The following is a 24273-nucleotide window of genomic DNA, read 5'->3' as shown; positions in this document are numbered from 1 at the left end:
ATTTACTAAAAAATAGATAGTCAAAACCTCATAAATTCAAATTTTACTCCCTTCTTCATTAGGGAATCACCCTTTCTGAAGAATATCTGCTGCAAGAAAATACTTGTATTATCTGATATGGTCCAGTCCAGTTCCAGTTCAGTTGCTCAGTCATGTCCGACTCTTTGCGACCCCATGAATCGCAGCACGCCAGGTCTCCCTGTCCATCCCCAACTCCCGGAGTTTACTCAAACTCATGTCCATCGAGTTGGTGATCCCATCCAGCCATCTCATCCTCTGTTATCCCCTATATGGTAGTAGAATATTAATATAGATGTGCATGTGCCCTAGGCACTTTAAGAAGTGTTGAATTTTGGTTTAGGCTGTGAAAGTAAACTGCACTGAACAAAGTTTAACAGCCAACAAAGACTTCATTCAAAGTTATTGCAATTGGGGAATTAAGATTACTGGGAGAAATATCAATAACCTCAGATATGTAGATGGCTCCACCCTTATGGCTTAAAGTGAAGAAGAACTAAAGAGCCTCTTGATGAAGGTGAAAGAAGAGAGTGGAAAAGCTGGTTTAAAACTCAACGTTCAAAAAACAAAGATCATGACATCTTGTCCCATCACATCAGACAAACAGATGGGGAAAGAATGGATACAGTGACAGATTTTATTTTCTTGGACTTCAAAATCACTGTGGACAATGACTGCAGCCTTGAAATTAAAAGATGATAGTTCCTTGGAAGAAAAGCTATAACTAACCTAGACAGCATATTAAAAAGCAGAGACATCATTTTGTCAACAAAGGTCTATATAAGCAAAGTTATGGTTTTTCCAGTATTCATGTATGGATGTGAGAGTTGGACTATACAGAAAGCTGAGCACTGAAGAATTGATGCTTTTGAACTGTGGTGTTGGAGAAGACTCTTGAGAGTCCCTTGAACTGCAAGGAGATCCAACCTGTCCATCCTAAAGGAAATCAGTCCTGAATGTTCATTGGAAGGACTGGTGCTGAAGCTGAAGCTTCAACATTTTGGCTACCTGATGCGAAGAGATGAACCACTGGAAAAGACCCTGATGCTGGGAATGATTTAAGGTAAGAAAATGGGGCAACAGAGGATGAGATGGTTGGATGGCATCATCAATTCAAAGGATGTGAGCTTGAGCAAACTTCAGGAGATGGTAATGGACAAGGAAGTCTGGCATGCTGCAGTCCATGGTGTTGCAAAGACTCAGACATGACTGAGCAACTGAACAACAATAACAACAGTTGCAAATGGGGAGAGAGACTGAACTCAACTTCTCTGAAATAAAAGATGTGAAGGTTTTTACGTGTTGAGGTGAGCTAGTAGAAAAGTACTGGCAGACTTTGGGGGAGGGCTGACCAATGGGATATGTTGAGCACATAGAGTTATTCTTGAGTTTGCAATGTTTTCTTCTGGGATTAAGCCATCAGTGTTTGGTAATTGGCTCCCAAAGAAGTTAGGCTCCTATCTTCCCATCGAGACTGAGTGATGGAGGCACTATCTCTTTTAATGTTTAATTTCAAAGTAATAGTTCCCAGGTCCTTGAGAAAGACATTTCATGGGTAGTAAAACTGACAAGAGGCTGAGAGATTTATACACATTTCAAAGGGGCAGAGAAAGAATTTACAATGGCAACATTTCTGAAGCAAATTCTCTAAGAAACTGGAAGTCAGAGGCTCACAGCCAGGAGGAAATCTGTCTAAAACTTAGTCAAGTTGAGGGGAACAGTAAGGCTATCTTGGTCAAGGCAATGAATTTGAATTTATATTCCAGGTTGTATTAAGTATAATAGTAGCATTCCTCTGGCTTTTATCCCTCCCTTTGACTAAAATTGGGAGCAGTTATCGTTAATAGATGATAGATAGATAAAAGGTAGATTGATAGATCATTCTATCTCTCTTATTTTTAGATCATTCTCTTGATATAGTTACTTCAAGGATTTAAAAATGGTGTTTAACACTGTTAAATACATTTTTATAGTTTATTATCCAGAGGCTTCTTTGATAAATCCTCTCTGCTCCTGTTTTTTCTCCCCTAACCATTGAAGGAAATAAAAAATAATTAGAACAGAATGCCTAACTCAGAAAAACAAGGTAATATAGTAACTGCCTCAAGCAAAAGACTTCTGCAAATGCTTCTGAGGAGAAAAGCAAGTTGGTGTATTCACCTAGCTAGTTTAATAATCATTATGTAATTAATCCTAGTAGCATCTCTTTCTGAGGCTGGCAAGAATGATTGCTTGTCCATATTTTTGAGAGTTCACAAAATAGTCAATACTTTTAAGATGAAAAGTGCGATGGGAAACAGAAATTAAAAGTCTGATTAGTCATCTTGCATCTGAATTACTATTATTACTTAGTGTCAAATAAGCACATTCTGTTGGCGGTGTTAGTCACTCAGTCATGTCTTTAATCTATACTGAGTACTAGTTTTCAGTGCTTAGTTAGCATAATCAACAATACTGCCCTGGGCTTCCCTGGTAGATCCGTGGTAAAGAATCCACCTGCCAAGGCAGGAGACACGGGTCTGATTCGGGAATGTCTCTCGTGCCTAAGAGCAACTCAGCCTTTGCACGCTGACCTCTGAGCCCGTGCTCCGGAGCCTGGGAACCGCAACCACGGAGGCCATGTGCCAATTGCGAAGGGGTGCCCTGGGGCCTGCTTCCTCAGGAGCAGCCACCGCAGTGAGAAGCCTGTGCACTGCAAAGAACAGTAGCTCTCATTTGCCACACTAGAGGAAAGCCCACACTGCAACGAAGACCCAGCACAGCCTGAAAAATCCATAAAACTGTTTAAAAAAAGAAAAAAGAGGTGATGGCCATTTAAGACAAAGCAAAACAGCAAAACAAAACAAAAACAGTGCTGCTCTTTCCTGGGATTTAAAATCTCCTGACATCGTCCCTTTAATGGGAGACAGTGAATTTATTCATGGGATGTGTTCCCTTGTCATGAAAGTTAGTAAATGCAGATTTGTAACTTTTAAAATTATTAAAACAATGGAATTTTTCTGAAGAAAATATAATCATTTCTTTTTTGAAACTGAACAATTTCTTTACTAAAATCCTGATATATGTGGGTCCAGTCAAGGGATATTTCAAATAGTACATACTTTTTGCATTACAGGAAGAGTAATTTACATGTGGACATGTTTGGGGAGAGTTGAGGAGTGAGCATGTGAGAAAGAAAAAAGTTGAAAGATCAGGAATATAATTTGAGGACTATAAGCATACACATCTTTAAAAAATTCAAAATATAAGTAATTATATTCTTTTACATTTTGCCTTTTGGTTGCGACATTTTGTTTCTATCATTAGATGATTCCAAGTGATCAAGCCTCTTATTTTAAGATTCTCTTAAATAAATTTTCTTGCCTTCATATAAAAGAAAAACCAAAGCAGCCAATTACTTTGTTTGTTTTAATGTATCTTGTTGTTAACATTAAATGCATAAATTAGTTAAAAGGAAATAATATTGTAAATCACAGTATGTAATGTTTCAAGACCTCCCATCCATTTTTTAAAAATATATTTTATCAGTGGTAATAAAAATAAATTGGAGTTTGGAAACAGAACTCAGATACATTTGAGGGAAAAATTTTCTTAAAGTTATTCAGTAAAGAGAGAGTTTGAAGCTGCAGATTGTTTTAATATGCATATAATTAATTGTCATACTTTATAATGTGAAATTTAATTAAACTAGTTCTAGCCATTTGGGTTTTGAAATGCTAGGTACGATACTAAGTGAAAGAAGAGAGGAATTGATTTTATCCTTTTGGCATTTTTGTTTTATACATAATAGCTTTCTTACCAGGAGTGTAAGAGAGCCAATGATAGTTTTGCCTTGATCTACAGGAAAATGAACATCCTATAAAAGGTAAATCTATTAATTAGAGACCTGCACAGCTTTCTTTCTTGCTAGTGTAATCGTTAAATTGATTTTTCCAATCCATCATGTAATTGTTCCAGCGATGGAATCCTGCTTTCCATTCTCGTTCTGCTTCATCAATATTTCCTGTAAAACACGGAATGAGTTGTATTAATCTACATTTCAATCTCTGTTTATGTTAATTAAAAATAATTTTGATTTCAGATGTCATTTTCTCCTAGCACACTGCACAGTGATCTTTTAATTTATTATTTATTATAAACTTCTTTCACTACATGAAAAAACTGTAATAAATTTTTAAATATACTATATGAAAATGAAAATAATATATACATACAAGATGTATTCAACATAAAATGTTACACACATGAGCTTGTATATTATGTCAAATTATATTACATATTTTTGCTTTAGTTTCTGAGAAGATATATAAATATTATTTTCTAGAATCCCCTAAGCGTAGTAAAAATCTCATTTAATGCATCTATTTTGCATATATAATTATATAGCAGAGTATTATCATTTCTGATGAAAATGCTCATATATAAATATTTATTATTAATGCATTAGGAGAACTTTGTAATTGGCATTCTACATAGATTTTACATTCATTCTATATCAATATATTTTCATTACACACAAAGTCTGGTCATTGAAAAGAGTTTATTAAAAATAGTGTAAGATAGAAGTTTATTAACTGCTTTGAAAATTAGAATGATGACCAAGGAGTTTTTCAGCAGTTTGCAAAGTGTATGCATGTGTCAGGGGAGAGGACTGTTTCTGCCAGAAATAATATGAGACAATGAACCAAAAATGGTTTTGTAATACAAAAAACTTGAAACTTGATCTATTTGAAAAGTGTATTATATTAAAGAATAAAGATTGTAAACAATAGAAGCTCTTAAATTATAAGCTTTTAAAATCATATATTTAAGTTCCTAATATAAATAGATGTAATAAAGCAAGAAGATGATTTATTCAAATCTATAGGTATTTAATGTATTTGAGGTACTCTTATGTTTTACGTTTTTAGGAGATTTTGCCAAGAGATAGCACTGGTTACAGCAAACAACCTCTTCCAACAACAAATGGACTACAAATGGACATGTCTACAAATGGACATCACCAGACGGTCAATACCAAAATCAGATTCATTATTTTCTTTGCAGCCATAAATGGAGAGGCTCCACACAATCAACAAAAACAAGACTGTGAGCTGACTGGGGCTTAGACCATGAACTCCTTATTACCAAATTCAGACATAAATTGAAGAAAGTAGGGGAAACCACTAAACCATTCAGGTATGACTTAAATCAAATACCTTACGATTATACAGTGGAAGTGACAAATAGATTCAAGGGATTAGATCTGATAGACAGAGTGCCTGAAAAACTATGGATGGAGGTTCGTGACACTGTATAGGAGGCAGGGATCAAGACTACCCCCAAGAAAAAGAAATGCAAAAGGCAAAATGGTTGTCTGAGGAGGGTTTATAAATAGGTGAGAAAAGAAGAGAAGTGAAAAGCAAAAGAGAAAAGGAAAGGTATACCCGTTTGAATGCAGAGTTCCAAAGAATAGCAAGGAGAGACAAGGAAGCCTTCCTCAGTGATCAATGCAAAGAAACAGGAACACAACAGAATGGGAAAGACTAGAGATCTTTTCAAGAAAATGAGAGATACCAATAGAATATTTCATGCAAAGATGGGCACAAAAAAAAAGGACAGAAATTGTAGTTACCTAACAGAAGCAGAACATATTAAGAAAGGGTGGCAAGAATACACAGAAGAACTATGTAAAACAGATCTTCATAACTCAGATAACCATGATGGTATGATCACTAACCTAGAGCCAGACATCCTGGAATGTGAAGTCAAGTGGGCTTTAGGAAGCATCATTACAAGCAAAGCTAGTGAAGGTGATGGAATTCCAGTTGAACTATTTCAAATCCTAAAAGATGATGCTGTGCAAGGGCTACACTAAATATGTCAGCAAATTGGAAAACTCAGCAGTAGTCACAGGACTAGAAAGGTCAGGTTTCATTCCAATCCCAAAGTAGGCAATGCAAAAGAATGCTCTAACTACTGCACAATTGCACTCATCTCACACACTAGCAAAGTGATGCTCAAAGTTCTCCAAGTCAGGCTACAACTGTAAGTGAACTGAGATATTCCAGATTTTCTTGCTGAATATAGCAAAGGCAGAGAAACCAATATCAAATTGCCAACATCTGTCAGATCATTGAAAAAGCAAGAGAGTTCCAGAAAAAGATCAAATTGTGTTTTACTGACTACAATAAAGCCTTTGACTGTGTGGATCACAACAAACTGTGGAAAATTCTTAGAGATGGGAATATCAGAACACCTGACCTGCCTCCTGAGATATCTGTATGCATGCCAAGAAGCAACAGTTAGAACTGGACATGGAACAGCAGACTGGTTCCAAATAGGGAAAGGAGTACGTCAAGGCTGTATATTGTCACCCTGCTTATTTAACTTATATGCACATCATGAGAAATGCCAGGCTGGATGAAGCACTATCTGGAATCAAGACTGCCAGGAGAAATATCAATAATTTCAGATATGCAGATGACACTACCCTTATAGCAGAAAATGAACAGTGACTAAAGAGCCTCTTGATGAAAGTGAAAGAGGAGAATGAAGAAGTTGGCTTAAAATGCAACATTCAGAAAACTAAGATCATGGCATCTGGATCTATGGCAAATAGATGGAGAAACAATGCAAACAGTGACAGACTTTATTTTCTTGGGCTCCAAAATCACTGCAGATTGTGACTGTAGCCATGAAAGTAAAAGACACTTACTCCTTAGAAGAAAAACTGTGACCAACCTAGACAGCATGTTAAAAAGAGGAGACATTACTTTGCTGACAAAGGTCCATCCAGTCAAAGCTATGGTTTTTCCAGTAGTCATGTATGGATGTGAGAATTGGACTATACAGAAAGCTGAGCACAGAAGAATTGATGCATTTGAACTGTGGTGTTGGAGAAGACTCTTGAGAGTCCCTTGGAGAGCAAGGAGATCCAACCAGTCCATCCTAAAGGAGATTAGTCCTGGGTGTTCATTGCTGAAGCTTAAACTCCAATACTTTGGCCACTTGATACAAAGAATTGACTCACTGGAAAAGACCCTGATGCTGGGAAAGATTGAAGGCAGGAGGAGAAGGGGATGACAGAGGATGAGATGACTGGATGGCATCACCGACTCGATGGACATGAGTTTGAGCAAGCTCTAGCAGTTGGTGATTGACAGAGAAGCCTGGAGTGCTGCAGTTCATGGGTTCGCAAAGAGTCAGACATGACTGAGCGACTGAACTGAACTGAACTTAATAAAGCTAGAAGTTGGTTTATTTAAATCTATAAGTATTTTATATATTTGTAGTTCTCTCATTTTTAAGTCTTTAGAATGCTAAGCTACAGTCATTAAATTAAAAACAAGTTTAAGTTATTTCAACTATTGTGAAAATAGAAACTGACAATTTTTTTATATACTTTTCAGTTAGGAATTTTGAAATTAATTATAACTTTGAGAGGTGTTAGTTAGGAGAATGTTCATGTGATCTCATACTACAATATAATGTATATATAAAAATGTCTTCATATTATTAACAACGGAGCACATTCAGTGATTTGTTTTTTGTTAAATGACAGTGAAAACACTTAATGCCATTAAGAGATCCCCTGTAATTTAAGATATATTTAGGTTTGAAATGTTCACAGTGCTTGGACATTGGACAAATATTTGTGAGTTTATATTTGAGTTTATAGGAAAAAATTTCCTATTTCTATGTAAAATGCCTTTGTAAAGGTCAATGGCTATACTTTTTTTGTGAATAGAAGAACTTTTCTAAAGAGTCAAAAAACAGTAGATGTGGAAGAAAGATATTAAATATCCTATCAAATGATACACTCTTCTGTTCTTTTTTATGATAATTAAATGCTGTTTTAAATTTATTTACACAAAATAAGAACTCTAAAGTTTAGAAACAACAAAACTTTTGGTATAACAAATAAGTGACTGGTAATTTAGCATTTAGATGATGAATTTTAATATTTAGAGAAAAGGTCTTATATCTGATTTTCTTTTCTTTGGAATTATATAAAATCCACTGATTCATGTAAACATAAATTTATTTCTTTTTGGGTCATAATCAAATATCTATACGATTTACTTACTAAAAGTTTACTTTCTAATGTCAAAATGCTCTGTAAATCTGATTACATTTTCCCTTTAGAATTACTGAATATTGATTGAGACAATGCAGTACAAAACATTTAATTATTTTCTAACAGAATCTAAAGGAACTGGATACACTGTAATGAAGACAATTAAAAAAAAAAAAAAAAACCTTAGTCCTATGTCATAAATCATAACCAAAATTACAATTTTTTTCTCCTCCCCTACTTCTTTTTTCCTCCCAAACTAGAATACTGTTATACCTAAGTGGGATTTATCATCATCAGTGAGATGTAGTTCTATTTGTTTTGTAGTTAACAGGGTGCTGCACTGTGAAATAAAGAAAAGAACATCAACATAAACTTTGGAGTGACATGGGTTGAAATTCCAGCTTGACCAATTATGATATTAGTATAAAAATAATTAACTTTTCAAATTAATTTTCCAATTGTAAATGGAGTTGGTAATCCCTATTTTGCAGTGTTGCCATGAGGGATAATTGAGATGGTGTGTACATTTTGGAATTAAACTATATGCATCTATGGGGAGCTCTGGAAATGAACTTACTGCCTTTGTTACAAAAATTCATTCCTAACTTTGTTCTTTATTGAATCAGTGTAGACCTAGATTAATATCAGTAATTTAAAAACACACTGATACAACTTTTTCAGGACTTGCATGATCTTTGTTTTGCCCACATTGTGTTTCATTTGGGGGAAAGTCAGCAGTCTTTGCTACACAAAGAAGGATATAATTAAACTATTTTTTTTTTTTTTGTCTGGTCAGTGAAAAAAGGGTGAGCAATATTTTACCAGAACTAAGTCTAACTAGCCAAGTCTGAGGAGTTAGGACAGAACATACGAGAAGTTATTGTTATTGTCAATAAAGATGAAGGTAGAAGACATTAATTACATTGATACTGAATGGTACTAAACATTACAATAAAAAGTAACATTTCCTGTGCTTTGAGAGATCATAAAAATATCATCTGTCCCCTTTACTTGCTTATTTTCCTATTTTTCAACCAGTTATTAAAATTGCAAAGGGATTCATAATTTTTTATAAAGCAAATCATAAACTTACTAATTGCCCTGTTATAATTTGAGGTGTGTGATGAGATGGCGTGAACTACGATAAACTTGTCAGGAACATCTGCTGGAGAAGTGATAGGTTACCCACTCCAGTATTTTTGGACATCCCTTGTGGCTCAGCTGATAAAGAATCTGTCTGCAATGGGGGAGACCTGGGTTCGATCCGTGGGTTGGAAAGTCTATTCTGGCCTGGAGAGTTCCATGTGGATTGTATAGTCCGTGGAGTCGCTAAGAGTCAGACATACTGAGCAACTTTCACTTTCATGATAACTCAAACTGGGTTTTGTGAAGACTTCGTATGCTTTTACAGTGAAATAAATAAATCAGTTACTCTGATCCAAATAGCTCAAAGTCTTTTGTTTATTTGTTTGCTTTGTTTTGCTTTTAACAATGCATGGAAAAATCAAATATGAAAAACTGCTTGATATTTTTCCTTCAAACTACCTTTTCACTATACCATTTTTGTTTGCATTCTTGCTACCTAATTAGCAAATAGCAGAATATGAGATTCCAAAGTGACCAATCAGAATAATATGTCAGCTCTTAAATTTGCATTTGCCTTCTTTAGTTGTATCAAGCAGTATTTCATGATTTATTCAAAGGCCAAAGGAGGAACAATTGGATCTGATTTTTTTTTTTTTTTAATCTGAGAAGATGCATAGGTCAATTTTTTCCCTTTATATGAATTTACTTCCTCAATTTTAATGAAAAATATTGATATTTCGTCAACATTGAATGGGTCATTTCTCTACTTCCATTTCTTGTGATTATGAAACATTGTAGTTATATTCTTAGCAAAAAATCTGAATTTGTTAACAGTTGAAACAGTGTATTTTATTTCTTTCAAGTGCTTGCAATAAGAGCACAGGTGTGTGCTGAAATATAGTCTGAAGTTAAGAGTTAGAATTTGAGTGTTAAACAAATCTTAAGGATCATTTTTTTGAGCATATTTACTACTCAGATGGAAATAACTGCTCAGAAGGTACTTATGCTTATTGTACTTCCATTGTGAGTGAAATAAACATTTCTCCTTTTAAGAAGTCCTGTTCAGTATTTATTTTTTGAAATTTTCCTTTGTGAAGTTACCTTGCTTTTAAAAAAACCAAAATGTATTTCCATAAAATCTTCAACCCAGGTCATCTGAACCAAATTTTCAGAATATTGAAGAGTAAAATGTTGAAAGTTTTATGACTTGATAAATATAAGGTATGTTAATAACATATCTTCTTAATATTTAAATCCCTCTACATTATTTGTTTATAAAACCTAAAGACATGACATTTCAAACTAATTGTTTATTTAAGTGTAAATATTATTATTACTAATGAATACATTGTTGATATTATAACAATTATGTCATACATTTACTTTAAAATTTACTAAATATATTCCATAAAACTACTTTGGGGTAATTACCTGAAAAAATAGTGATAAATATAAAATATGTTTTCAAGACACATTGGGAGTATCCCAGAGTGAGATACGTGTTTCCATACAGCACAGTGTTCTCTACATTAGGAAGCTGTTCAGCCCTGGGTAGGAGAGAGCAGCATCTAGCCAAAAATAGAGGAGTTGGTTTATTCAACTGCTTTATAGAAGTTGGATATTTAGAGATAGAGATTTTGAAGTACATCTTCAAAAACTGTTGATATGGAAATTTTATTTTATCCACAAATACACTACAGTAGGGGCTTCCCAGGTGGTGCTAGTGGTAAAAAGCCCACCAGCCAACGGATGCTGGAGATTTAAGAGACACAGGTCTCATACGTATGTTGGGAAGATCCCCTGGAGGAGGACATGGTAACCCACTCCAGTATTCTTGCCTGGAGAATCCCATGGACAGAGGAGCTTGGCAAGATACAGTCCATAGGGTTGCAAAGAGTTAGACACAACTGAGACGACTTAGCATGCACACACACACACACACACACTGCAATAGACCACATGTGCTTCAACCAGAATGACTAAGTTGATTTTATAATAAATTAGTCATTTAAACATTTCCCATACTCTCAGCTTATTTTGCTTCAAATTATGATCCTCCCATTTCAAAATCTGAGGTTATTGATATTTCTCCTGTCAATCTTGACTCCAGCTTGTGCTTCTTCTAGCCCAGCATTTCTCATGATGTACTCTGCATATAAGTTAAATAGGCAAGGTGACAATATACAGCCTTGATGTACTCCTTTTCCTATTTGGAACCAGTCTGTTGTTCCATGCCCAGTTCTAACTGTTGCTTCCTGACCTGTATACAGGTTTCTCAAGAGGCAGGTCAGGTGGTCTGGTATTCCCATCTCTTTCAGAATTTTCCACAGTTTACTGTGATCCACACAGTCAAAGGCTTTGGCATAGTCAATAAAGCAGAAATAGATGTTTTTCTGGACTCTCTTGCTTTTTTGATGATCTAGCAGGTGCTGGCAATTTGATCTCTGGTTCCTCTGCCTTTTCTAAAACCATCTTGAACATCTGGGAGTTCACGGTTCACATATTGCTGAAGCCTGGCTTGGAGAATTTTGAGCATTACTTTACTAGCATGTGAGATGAGTGCAATTGTGCGATAGTTTGAGCATTCTTTGGCATTACCTTTCTTTGGGATTGGAATGAAAACTGACCTTTTCCAGTCCTGTGGCCACTGCTGAGTTTTCCAATTTGCTGACATATTGAGTGCAGCACTTTCACAGCATCATCTTTTAGAATTTGATATAGCTCAACTAGAATGCCATCGCCTCCACTAGCTTTGTTCATAGTGATGCTTCCTAAGGCCCACTTGACTTCATATTCCAGGATGTCTGGTTCTAGGTGAGTGGGAGTGACCACACCTTCATGATTATATGGGTTGTGAAGATCTTTTTTGTATAGTTCTGTTTATTCTTGCTACTTCTTAATATCTTCTGCTTCTGATAGGTCCATACCATTTCTGTCCTTTATTGAACCCATCTTTTCATGAAATGTTCCCTTGGTATCTCTAACTTTCTTGAACTAAAGAGCCTCTTGAAAGTGAAAGAAGAGAGTGAAAAAGTTGGCTTAAACCTCAACATTCAGAAAACTAAGATCATGGCATCTGGTCCCATTACTTCATGGGAAATAGATGGGGAAACAGTGGAAACCATGAATGACTTTATTTTTCTTGGCTCCAAAATCACTGCAGATGGTGATTGCAGCCATGAAATTAAAAGACACTTGCTCCTTGGAAGGAAAGCTATGACCAATCTAGACAGCATATTAAAAAACAGAGACATTACTTTGCCAACAAAGGTCTGTCTAGTTAAGGCTATGGTTTTTCCAGTAGTCATGTATGGATGTGAGAGTTTGACTATAAAGAAAGCTGAGCGCAGAAGAATTGATGCTTTTGAACTGTGGTGTTGGAGAAGACTCTTGAGAGTCCCTTGGACAGCAAGGAGATCCAACCAGTCCATCCTAAAGGAGATCAGTCCTGAGTGTTCATTGGAAGGACTGATGTTGAAGCTGAAACTCCAATACTCTGGCCACCTGATGTGGAGAGCTGACTCATCTGAAAAGACCCTGATGTTGAGAAAGACTGAGGGCAGGAGGAGAAGGGAACGACAGGGGATGAGATGGCTGGATGGCATCACTGACACAATGGATATATATTTGTGTGGACTCTGGGAGTTAGTGATGGACAGGGAGGCCTGGCATGCTACGGTTCATGGGGTCGCAAAGAGTTGGACACGACTGAGCAACTGAACTGAGCTGAACTGAACTGAGCTGAACATTTCAAAATACTGATATTTTAAGTAAAGATTGAGAATATATAGTCTGTTATATGTTAAATGGTACCTCTTCTAGTTTCATGGCATATTATGCATGTTACCTCATTGCTATTCACACTCAGAGGATACAAGGGCAGCACTGTAGCTCTGCCAAGGGATGCAGAAGCCCATCTCTGCTGTATATCATGTCCCAGAACATTTAGGAGTACACAGAGCTCTGGTCTATAAGTAATGTTTCCCAAACAGGTGGAGTCCATAATTATAATTTTGGTGGGTAAAGTAAATAAAAAAGCATATCAAAAAGTAAATCAAAAAGCATATTAAACAATCAAGTACAACTCTGAAGTGTCCTTATTTGCCTGAAACTAACCCTTAACCTCTCTAAAGAAGAAACTAAAACAACTACTATATAGTGATATCTAAAATATAGCTTGAAAATTGTGGAATATTATGAGAAACAGAAGGGTAAAGTCTAAAGGAACTGGTTAGCAGTATGCCCAGTGATTGAAAGTAAATTACTTTTATTTGAAAAATATAGCAAATAGACTTGAGGAGCTACATCAGTTATAAAGAGCTGGGCATTTAAAAAAAAGACAAAACAAAACAAACAAACAAAAAAACAGGCAATGAATCATATATGTATGTCATTTTTGTCAGAGAATATGCAATCACTCAAGTTGATTGTTCAAGTTTAGTTAAATATTTTCATACTAGTGAATTTTGAAATAATACAATGATCTGAACCATTTTCCTAATATTTCCTTATATAAATCTAAGTAATCACTTTCTGAAGCATAGCTAACTAAACTACTACTTGTTTATTATGTTATATAATGTATGTCTCTGGCCTTAAATATTTCCAAGCTCAGAATATTTAGAAATATTTGGATAATGTTTTTAAATATATAAATTTTAGAGATTTTTTCCCCCTTAAAAATCAATCAATTTATCACTAAATTTGTTTTTGCCTCTTTTGGATTATCAATTGTATTTAAATTTATATCAGTTCAATTTTTTAGTTCTATAAATTGTTTATTTTATATCTTTAATTTTTCAATTTGTATTAAATAATTCCATAAAAATTTGCTGAATAGCAAGATCACCCTATCTTAGTTCCACTATTAGGTTTCCTTTTCTTCTAGAGAAAATGTCTGGTTTTACTTTCCTTAAATAATGTACACAGTGGAATCAATTAATTGTAAAGTTGCAGATGAACATTATCATCCTGCCCTGGATAGTGTAACATTTTCCTCTTTTACATAGCCCACAACCAATTATTTGACCAAATATTAACAGAACACAAAAGTAACACATACCTGTAATTTCCAAAACTTTGGGAAAAAATAGTGTCCAGAATCGGCATTGTTGAGCACGTAGTTTGGTATTTACTTTTGGTGACTCGGTATTTAAGGTGAAATATTTTTGTTCATTGCTTTTGAAAACAGGCCATCTTGTACTATTGTTCTGGGTCCCATTCGGATTTCTAAAAAAATTGAGAGGCATTATAGTTCTATTGAAGTCACTGATAGATTTATATATAAATATATATATACATATATATATGTTCTCAGAAATCAATAAGAGCTTACAAAAAGTCAGAAAAATGTTGATTTGTTTGATAATCAAGCATAAAAGAACTAGTTGAATGTTTTCAGTACCTTGAAGCACTATGTTAGTTAAAATCGTAGGAATTAAAATTTAAAGAAGAAATTTTTACACATATTTTTGCTTAACATATAGGAAAAAAATATAGTCTATTTTAAAATACTAATATTTTCTTTACACTTGAACATAGATCTAAGTTTGGGGCTGATTGCTTATCTCCTTAGTGTGTAATAACTGTATTACTCTAGGTCTAACTTTTAAATTGTTCTTTCATTCATATAAATTTGTTCACTGCTTAAAAATCCTTCAATAATTCCCCTGTGAGATCAAATAAAGATTAGTGAACATGCCACCCACATTTCCAAGCTTACTTTCAGGTATTGTCTTTGCAGGCCAGCCAACAGGAATTGGGGATACTTTCTTAGTCATTTCTTTCTCTATTTCACCTCCTGTCTTTGCCTAGCTATTACTTCTGCCTGGAATTGCTTCATTTCATAACATCAGGTGTCAAAATCAATTCAGAACCTTCAGTTACTGTTTTCATGCTGATGCTTCCCATACCTTCAATTGTGATTTTTATATCAAGAGTGCTTGACTCAATTTTTCAGAAATTTATAATTTTTGGTTCACTTACACCTTATAGGATTCAATAATATATTATTGCCTAGGTCACACAAACAGAAACTCAAAGAATAAACATTCTGGAAGTGACTATCTGGATAGTTACTGGTGATTCTAAAGATTTACCTTTAATATATTTGTATGCTGCTTTTATGAGTCTGACACTGCTCTAGGCTTTAGAAATACAAATACATATGGGAACATAGTTTTCCTCAGAGAATTACAAGAAAGGACATCCATGAAAACAAAAATACAATAATATATGGTAACCTAAATCAAGCATAAACACGAATTTTCAGAAGAGGGAATTAGCTAAAGAAATGCAATTTTACCTGAAGTAAGGAGAAAAAAGTAAGAAATTGAACCAGAAAAAAAATTTTGGAAAACTAAAGAAAGGGAACAAAATTAAAATAGGTACAAAATTGTGTTCCTCCTAGTTCAAACAGCAATGGGAAAAAAAAAAAAAAGTAGTTTTCTTGGGCTGTAAGAGGAGATTATATTAGAATTATAGCTTTAGTATCTTAGTGGTATAGCAATAAGATCTGAAAATCTAGTAAAATGGTTTAGACTTGAGTTTGTAGACTTTTACGATTCTTGAGGGATTCTTGACCTGATGGCTTACTGTAAACATAATAGTTTAGAACTATTAACCTAGAGGTGGTATCTAGAATAACCAAGAAACCTAGAAAGTAGTCACTGAGACTTGTATAAAAAAAAAAAAAAATTAAAGTGATAGGCAAATGCAATTTATCCCTTTCTAACTTAAGCAAAACCATATAAGAAAATCTCCAGTTGAACTTTTCTAAAGTATACCTCACAAAATTATTCATCATTAATAACATACCTTCTATATATTATTGACAGAAACTTGGGAGAACTGATGGAACACACACTTTATTTTTCTTGCCAAAAGCCTGTGAACCCCTAGGATTTGGAAAGAGAAGCAGGCATTCATCAACATGGTTATCTGAGGCAGATTTTGCCATCAAGAACTTGTATTGAATAAGTACCATAAGTTCCTATTTTATCACAGATGCAGACATATTCAACCATGATTCAAGAGCTATAGAGATAAATAGCTTCGTGATGAACGGGTTGATTTTATGTAGGAAGTGGATGATTTAATAAGAATTATTAAAAACCAGAGCTATTCAAGCTAAACCAATATCATAACAGGATTGAACCCTCTTGCTTTAGGGTATTATTTGAAAGAGGTCAGGAAGAAAATTTCTCCAGATCACAGATGGCACTCTTGTCTAGGTGAATTATGTAGTCTTTTTCTTTTATTTTAGAGCTTTAGAAACTAACAAGTACAGCTGCTGGAGGCTGGATATTAAACCAGGAGAACCATTGGTCTGATTCGGTACAGCAATTCTTATGTTCCTAAATTGCCCACTTTCCTTCTAATTCCATTCTAATTAACTTATGGCACCATTTTAACTGCACATTCATTTCTGGCTTCTGCAAATGGTGACTTAAACAGAGTTGACTTGTACTTGAGTTCAAGAGCGAAGCACTAATGGCACTGCCAGTGTTCATTTAACAAACTTTGTCCTATGAAATAACTCATGACATTCCAAATTGTAGTTCCGAGATAATAAAACTCCTTTGCCTATGGATGCAGATATTGTTTTCAAAAAGTGATTGAAATAGCTATTGAAGTGATGAAGCATTTTATTTTATAATTTGAAAAAGCCTCCAAAGACTAAAACTTAACCAGAGACATAATTCTCTTCTTATTTGTATCAGTTAAAAACTTTGTAAAATGCAATATATTTTCCAGATACAAAATTCTGAAACACTGTGTTATGCATATTCAGTCCCTCAGCTGTGTCTGACCAGGTGACCCCGTGACCCATAGCACACCAGACTCCTCTGTCCAAGGAATTTTCCCAGCAAGAATAATGGAGTGGGTTGCCATTTCCTCCTCCATCTTCCCGACCCAGGGACTGAATCCACATCTCTTGCATCTCCTGCATTGTCAGGCAGATGTTTTTACTACTGAGTCACCTGGAAACCCTTTGAAACACTATATAATTTTAATTTCAAAATTATAGATTTAAACATCCTGACTTTGCTATTTAAAAAAAAAAATAATTTATATTCTGATTATAAAATAAATACCTCAAAGTGAAAATATGCAATACTTTCCATGAAATAAAGAAATCTCTTCTCTTTTTGTTATCAGGGTTTTTTCTTTTTTTCTAATTTGTGTTATACAAAAGTAGTCTAAAGATCATTCATTGCACTCTTCCTCTAATGTAGGATTGAAAAGTTTTAAGACATGGTTTATTTAGCCAAAAATGCAGAATATCATTTGAACAATTGTATTACAGAAAATTGTTTGCTTGTCATTGGTATTTGAACATTTTCTATTCATTTTATGAATAGAATCTTTAAAAAGAAATTAATTGACTCAGGGTGCCTGGTATGAAGGACTAGGAAATACTCAACTTCATGTATCGAATTTTCTTAGAAATACAAATTCCATTATTGCTTGACTAATCCTAACACAGGAATTAAGATTCCTTTAAAAATTCAGAGATGGTTATTTCTAACTAAGATATATGGTTACTTTTTAAGCGTTTTATTTTATACTGGAGTGTAGCCAATTAGCAATGTTGTGACAGTTTCGGGTGAACACTGAATGGACTCAGCCATACCTATCCACGTCTCCATTCTCCCTCAAACCCATCCAGGCTGCCACATAACACTGAGCAGAATTCCATGTGCTATACAGTTATTTTAAAGTGAATATATTTTAGTGTGCTTTACAATCTAGTAAAATGAAGTCATGATTAGTAGTTGTAAACTGAAAGGCCACCTGAAATACCCCACAATCATAAGCAGGCCACGAGGATATAGTATATAGTGGATAATTTCTTATATGCAAATATTCATGGATTTATACTCTGTCATGTCATGCTTAAATAAAACTGTATTTTAATTTAAAGAATAGAAGGGTTATAAAAGAGATTAAACCTATTCTTTCATTAAACAAATATCAATTGAGAGCATACTTTATCAAACTTGTTTGAATCACAGAAGATTCAACAACAAAAACAGAAAAAAATTCCTACCTCATACAATTTTCACTCTATGAGAAAGATAGACAATAATGACAATAATACAAGAAAATTATATAGTATGTTGAATAGTAATAGCTCCTAGAAATAATACAACTGAAAGTGGGGATGATAGGAAATGATGAGTATGTAAGTATGTGTGTGGGCAGAGGATAGGGAGTGTATAATAATGAATTTGATTGACTTTTGTCCAAATTTCCTTATGAGATAACCTCTAAGTCTTGGAACTTTGCACCATACCTGATAGTTTATACTAACAGGGTGATTCGTGTTGTGCATATGATGGCTTTTTGCTAATGCCATGACTCAGGGTGGGGCAGCACACACTGATAATCCTAGGGAAGGAACTGACTTCCCCTGAAAAAACTAACCAGTGATTAGAGGGTTGGGACTTTGAGCCAACTGATATCAGCCTGAGCTCCAGGAAGAGGAGAGGCCTAAAGATTGAATTGAACCACTTGGTCAATAATTGATTGTACCATTCCTATCTAACGCAACCCAAATAAAACTAAACCTCAAGGTCAGGTGAGCTTTTTGGGTTGGCAGTTCTCCATATGCCCCCGCCTTACCACAATTGATGCCATGAAGACAAAGCGTCTGTGAGGATGTTGAAGATTTCTGTTTGGAAGCTTGTTAGTTGTAGATTTTGCTCTCTGTATCTTTTCCTTTGGTTCTGAACTATATGCACTTGCTATATCGTGTGTGTGTTAGTCACTCAGCTGTGTCTAACTCTTTGTGACCCTGTGGATTGTAGCTCACCAGCCTCCTCTGTCCATGGAATTCTCCAGACAAGAATACTAGAGTGAGTTGCCATGCCTGCCCTTCTCTAGGGGATCTTCATAACCCATAACCCAGATCTTCATACCTTCATTGTGGTATTCCACAATGCAAGCAGATTTTCTTTACCATTTGAGCCACCAGGGAAGATCTTTGCTATATTAAAACTGTTCATTGTAATTTATGGAATTTTTCTAAGTCCTGTGAGTCATTCTAGTGAATTATCAAATCTGAGGGAATTCACGTGGACTCTGAACTCGCAAGTTAGATCTGAAATCTTGAGAGATGACAGTTTGAAGGGTTGTGCCTTAACCTAGATTTTGGAAGACTCTGGGTAGGGAAACTCTGCAATATTTGAAAAGAAAGAAACTTTCAAGTGAAGAGCTGACAGAGGATAAGAGTGAGCCATGCAATTTATTTGAGAGAAGAGTATTTTAACAAAAGCAGAAAGCAAAGGCCAGTGAGAAAGGTGTGTACCTGGAGTTTTCCAAGAATCCAAGTAGGAGGGTGTGACCCTAACGAAGCCAGTCAGGGAAGAAGGAGTAGAAGGTGATATTCTTTACTTACTTGTAGGACTTTATAATATTTTTACATCTGCTCTGAGCAAGAAAAGAAGCAATTGGAAGGTTTGCACAAATAAAGGACAGATCTCACATATTCTTTTTTTAAAAGATTATCTCTGAGAATTGACTGCAGAGAATACAAAGGTAAAAGCAGGGAGATCAGTTAGGAGACCACAGGAATAATGTGCATGAGAGATGGTGGTTGTGTGAACCACAGAAGTAGTGTCAGAAATTGAGAGAAGTGCTCAGAGCTTGCAAATATTTTGAAGGGAGAGTCCTTATAACTGGTCAATGAATTAGAAGTGGAGAGAAATGAGAACAGTCAAAGTTGAGTCCAAGAATTCTGGCCTGAGGAATTGGGAGGATTAACAGAGCTGCCATCATTCAGATAGGAAATGCCGTAAGAAGAGCATGTTGATGCCATTGCTCTTCAGTCGCCCAGCTGTGTCGGACTCTTTGTGACCCCTTGGACACCTGGCCTCCCTGTCCTTCACCAACTCCTGAAGCTTTCCCAAGTTCATGTTCATTGCATTGGTGATGCCGTCCAGCCATCTCATCCTCTGACACCCTCTTCTCCTTCTGCTCTGTCTTTCCCAGAACCAGGGACTTTTCCAGTGAGTCATCTGTTTGCATCAGATGGTCAGAATAACTGAGCTTAAGCTTCAGCCTCAGCATCAGCAGCAGTCCTTCCAGGGAATAGTCAGGGTTGATCTCCCTTAAGGTAGACTGGTTTGATCTCCTTGCTGACCAAGGGACTTCTAAGAGTCTTCTCCAGCACCACAGTCCAAAGGCATAAATTCCTTGGCATTATGCCTTCTTTATAGTCCAGCTCTCACAACCGTACATGACCAATGGGAAGACCATAGCCTTGACAATAGACCTTTGTCAGAAGATAATGTCTCTGCTTCTAAACAGGTTTGTCATCGCTTTCTGCCTAGAAGGAATCGTTTTCTGATTTCATGGCAGCAGTCACCGTCCACAGTGATTTTGGAGCCCGAGAAGAAATCTGTCACTACTTCCACCTTTTCCCCTTCTATTTACCATGCAGTAACGGGACTGGGATGTCATGATCTTGGTTTTTTAATATTTAGTCTTATGCCGGCTCTTTCACTCTTCTCCTTCGCCCTTATCAAGAGGGTCTTTAGTTCCTTTTCGCTTTCTGCCATTCGAGTGGTATCATCTACATATCTGAGATTGTTGATGTTTCTCATGCCTATCTTGATTCCAGCTTATAACTCATCCTGAAGAGCAAACTTGGAGATATAGCATGAGTTCAACTCTTCCCAGGTCTTTAGGAAGGATGTCAGATTTTTTCCCTTCCAATGCAGGGGGGAAAATGCAGCTTTTCCTTACTGTATATTTCTTTCCTGTGTGTCTCCTTTTCTATCACATAGAACACTTCACTACTGACCCTTTTCGACATTAACTGTGTGAACACTATTCTCACGACAATAAGCTAGTCTTTGACACCAGCTGAGGGTCCTACAATTCAATTCTGACACTACCTGGACAGAGCATTAGATCCAACAGAAAAGGACTCAGTCCCACAAGACTGCCCCACCCTTTCACAACAATAAGTAAGTCTTTGACACCAGCAGAGTGTCCTACATGTTGAGCTAAATAATGTGAAACTTTGCATCAAATAAATTTTCACTGTGGCTATAAGACACCATGCAACAGTTTTTATGTGTCCCTTACATGTACACTATTCTTTTTTTTTAACCATAGTTATTTAGCATTTAATAAAAACAATTGATAATATAGCATATAGCCTGTGCCTAAAGGATCCACATTTTAAAAGTGAGATGTTCAGATTTAGTACCTTTAGAAAAAAATCAGGAAGCAACTGAGCAAAATAGAACTCAAAAAATGAGACATTCATTGAGTATCATGATTAGTAGTGGGAGCAGTACTTCAAACATTTCACATGTTGCTTCTATTATACTGACAAATTTATATAAAGAACAGACAGAGTGATTTTCATATAGTAAACAAATTTACTCTTCATATTTAAGCATATAAAGAGGAATGTTTATTTCTACAGAATCAATTTTTTTTAAGTAAATATGGAGAAAAAGATAATAAACAGAAAAGGGTAAATACCATTTGTTTCTTGCAAAGTCATATTCTCCATATCACCTTGCATATAGTAAACTTCTTAGGATAAAAATAAAAATTAAATATATTTTGAAGTAGTTTTTGATTCCTTCCAGAAGAATTTCTGTGACTGTGCATTTGTAAAATTGATCAGGTTCCACTACTAATTGTGTTTAGTTAAGTGTTTGAAAATATGAACAATTTAAAAACTGATCCAAAGATAGTTCTCTTAAATTAAATAAATCAAAACACTTATTCTTAATTATATAACCAAATAAAATTAGTTTAATAACCTCTGAATTCTATTAAAACTGAGTATTAATTCATAAATGCATTTCAGTAATTCAATGATACTGATTCCATTTTAATTTATAAGGTTATAGCCTAGGCTAATTAGTTTTATAAAACTTCTTATCCTTAATCTCATGATTTTCTACAAGTATCCATGATGAAGCTTCAATGATTAATGAAATCATTTAAACAAAATTTCTTCAAAAATATACATGCAAATGTATACATCCTCATTAATCTGGCTCCTGATTACTGTATATTACATATGTGTCTGTGTGTGTGTGTGTGTGTGTATTACACAACTTAAATATTTAGGATGTGCATGTATGTATGCAAAGTTGCTTCAGTCATGTCCAACTCTTTGTGACCCTATGGACTGTAGCCAATCAGGTTCCTCTGTTCGTGGGATTCTCCAGGCAAGTTGCCATGTCCTTCTCCAGCGGATCTTCCTGACCCATGGACGGAACCCAGGTCTCGTGTCCTGCAGGCAGATTTTTTACTGCTGAGCCACTTGGAAAGCCCAAATATTAAGGAAACCAAAAACAATTGAGCAAATATCATTTACATAAAGATTAAAATATATTATAGTAGCATATTATTGCAATTCACTGCACCAGTGCCAAATTACATAATAACAACTATACATTGAGTTCTGAAATAAATCATATCTTATTTAGTTTTGTATGCTCTGTACCTAAAATAATCCTGAGCAAAATGCATATGCTCAATAAATGCTTGTTGAAATGAGAACTAAGTGAATAACCTTCATTACTTTGGATATAATTTGAATTAATTCAATATGAGCTATAAAGTATTTTTCACAGTACTACATGAAGAGAGAAATTCACTTTACTCTTTTGGGTTAAGATGAATAAAAATGTCTGGTAAACATTATTCTTTTAAGATTAAAAACCTAAAAACGCACATTGATTCTTCAAGTGCCTAAAGCAATAATACATTTCACTTCAAAGTCCTACATGAGCTCATGGAAGGTCTCAATGTGTATGAGTTATTCTTATGCCTGTTCACAGACTGAGTCTCAACTCTTTTCCAAGTCTTATTTCTTCCATCCAGATGCACTGTACATTATCAGAAAGGTTTTTATGACTGTACTGTTTTCTCCCTGGAGGTAATAAGTGCCAAAAAAAAAAAAAAAAAAAAAATGTTACTAAAGCAATATGGAGTTTAAAACAATTTACTTGTGCATAGAGAATTTTTTATAAGTGGATCATTTGCAATTTAGATTATATTTTAATGCAAATGCTTTAATTTAGTTCACTTTTGGTACTTGTTTCCCCCATCTCCTGACATTTTCATTGAAAACTGTGGAAATGAGATAAGTAATTATTGAAGAACCATTCCCTAGCTTCATGAGTTTAAGTTTCCTCCTTACTTTGACAGGTTTGTTTTTCATGGCAGGAATATGGGTACCCAGGGTGGCAGAATTGTACTAGCACGCTGTAAAAGGTTGCAATAATTCAGCAATTCTCTAAAAATTGTTTCTTCCATCTAAATATACTATGTAAGCAGGAACCATGATCAAGTTGGTTATTAAATTTTTATCTCATTATTCTTAACTAGTGGATTGGGATATATTCTCAGCTTCACAGAGAAACAGGAATACAGAATTTTGATGGAGAGAAAGAGAAGAGAAAAGAGAAGGCAAGAGAAAAGAAGGAACTACAGAGAAGAGTCCCATATAAATATATAAACTAAATAATCCTGTTACCAAATATGAGCAAAAGGCAAAACACACCAATGATCTAAACTTTCTGAGGAACGAAAAAAAGAGGAAGATTTATTTTCACTAAGCACTAATAAAAAGGAGCAAATTACATTTCAGTTAAATAAATGCCATTAAGAAGATGAGATATATTTAGCTGCACATCATCTTCTAACTTTAAAAATAATTAGTAACTGTAGTAACTGGAGGCATTCAGAATATGGGATGAGGTTTCAGCTCTAGCAATAAACAGAGGCCAATTATTATATAATATAGATAGATTGGTGTTATGAAAATGGATGCCTGGGAAGTAAGAAAAAACATTCAGTCTAAAAGATGAACATTTCATAAAAGGTGAGACTTCTTGACTGTCAGAACCTTGCCTGATCTTTTCATTTTTATTTTTTAGTAGCACTTAATAAAGAAATTGCCACAGGTTTTCAATCAGTGTTGTTGAACTCAGTCATATTTAAGGGGAGAATAAAGAGTTCAAAATATCTTAAAAACACACAAAGCATGCTTCTCCTCTTAATCCAAATCTGTGTGTTCCAACACATTGTCATCTTTGCTGAGACATCGTTTCTTTTTTTAATTTTTCCTC

The 24273-nt window shown here is 35.0% G+C and overlaps 1 protein-coding gene across 1 annotated transcript in view; it reads right to left on the bottom strand.

Moving 5' to 3' along the window:
- Window positions 1–3423: 3423 nt before the first annotated feature.
- BCHE (butyrylcholinesterase) overlaps window positions 3424–24273 on the bottom strand; it is a 70070-nt gene continuing 49220 nt past the window's right edge. The window contains exons 3-4 of the mRNA XM_065942699.1: window positions 14226–14392; window positions 3424–4021 (exon numbers count right to left, since the gene is read on the bottom strand). Coding sequence (XP_065798771.1) covers window positions 3897–4021; window positions 14226–14392 — 292 coding nt within the window. The 3' untranslated portion in view covers window positions 3424–3896. The remainder of the gene's footprint in view (window positions 4022–14225; window positions 14393–24273) is intronic.

The sequence above is a fragment of the Muntiacus reevesi genome, chromosome 8 (genome assembly GCF_963930625.1).
Source record: "Muntiacus reevesi chromosome 8, mMunRee1.1, whole genome shotgun sequence".
Classification (NCBI taxonomy): Eukaryota; Metazoa; Chordata; class Mammalia; order Artiodactyla; family Cervidae; genus Muntiacus; species Muntiacus reevesi.
The sequence above is the reverse complement of the archived record's forward strand: the minus strand, read 5'-3'. Positions and strand labels throughout refer to the sequence as shown.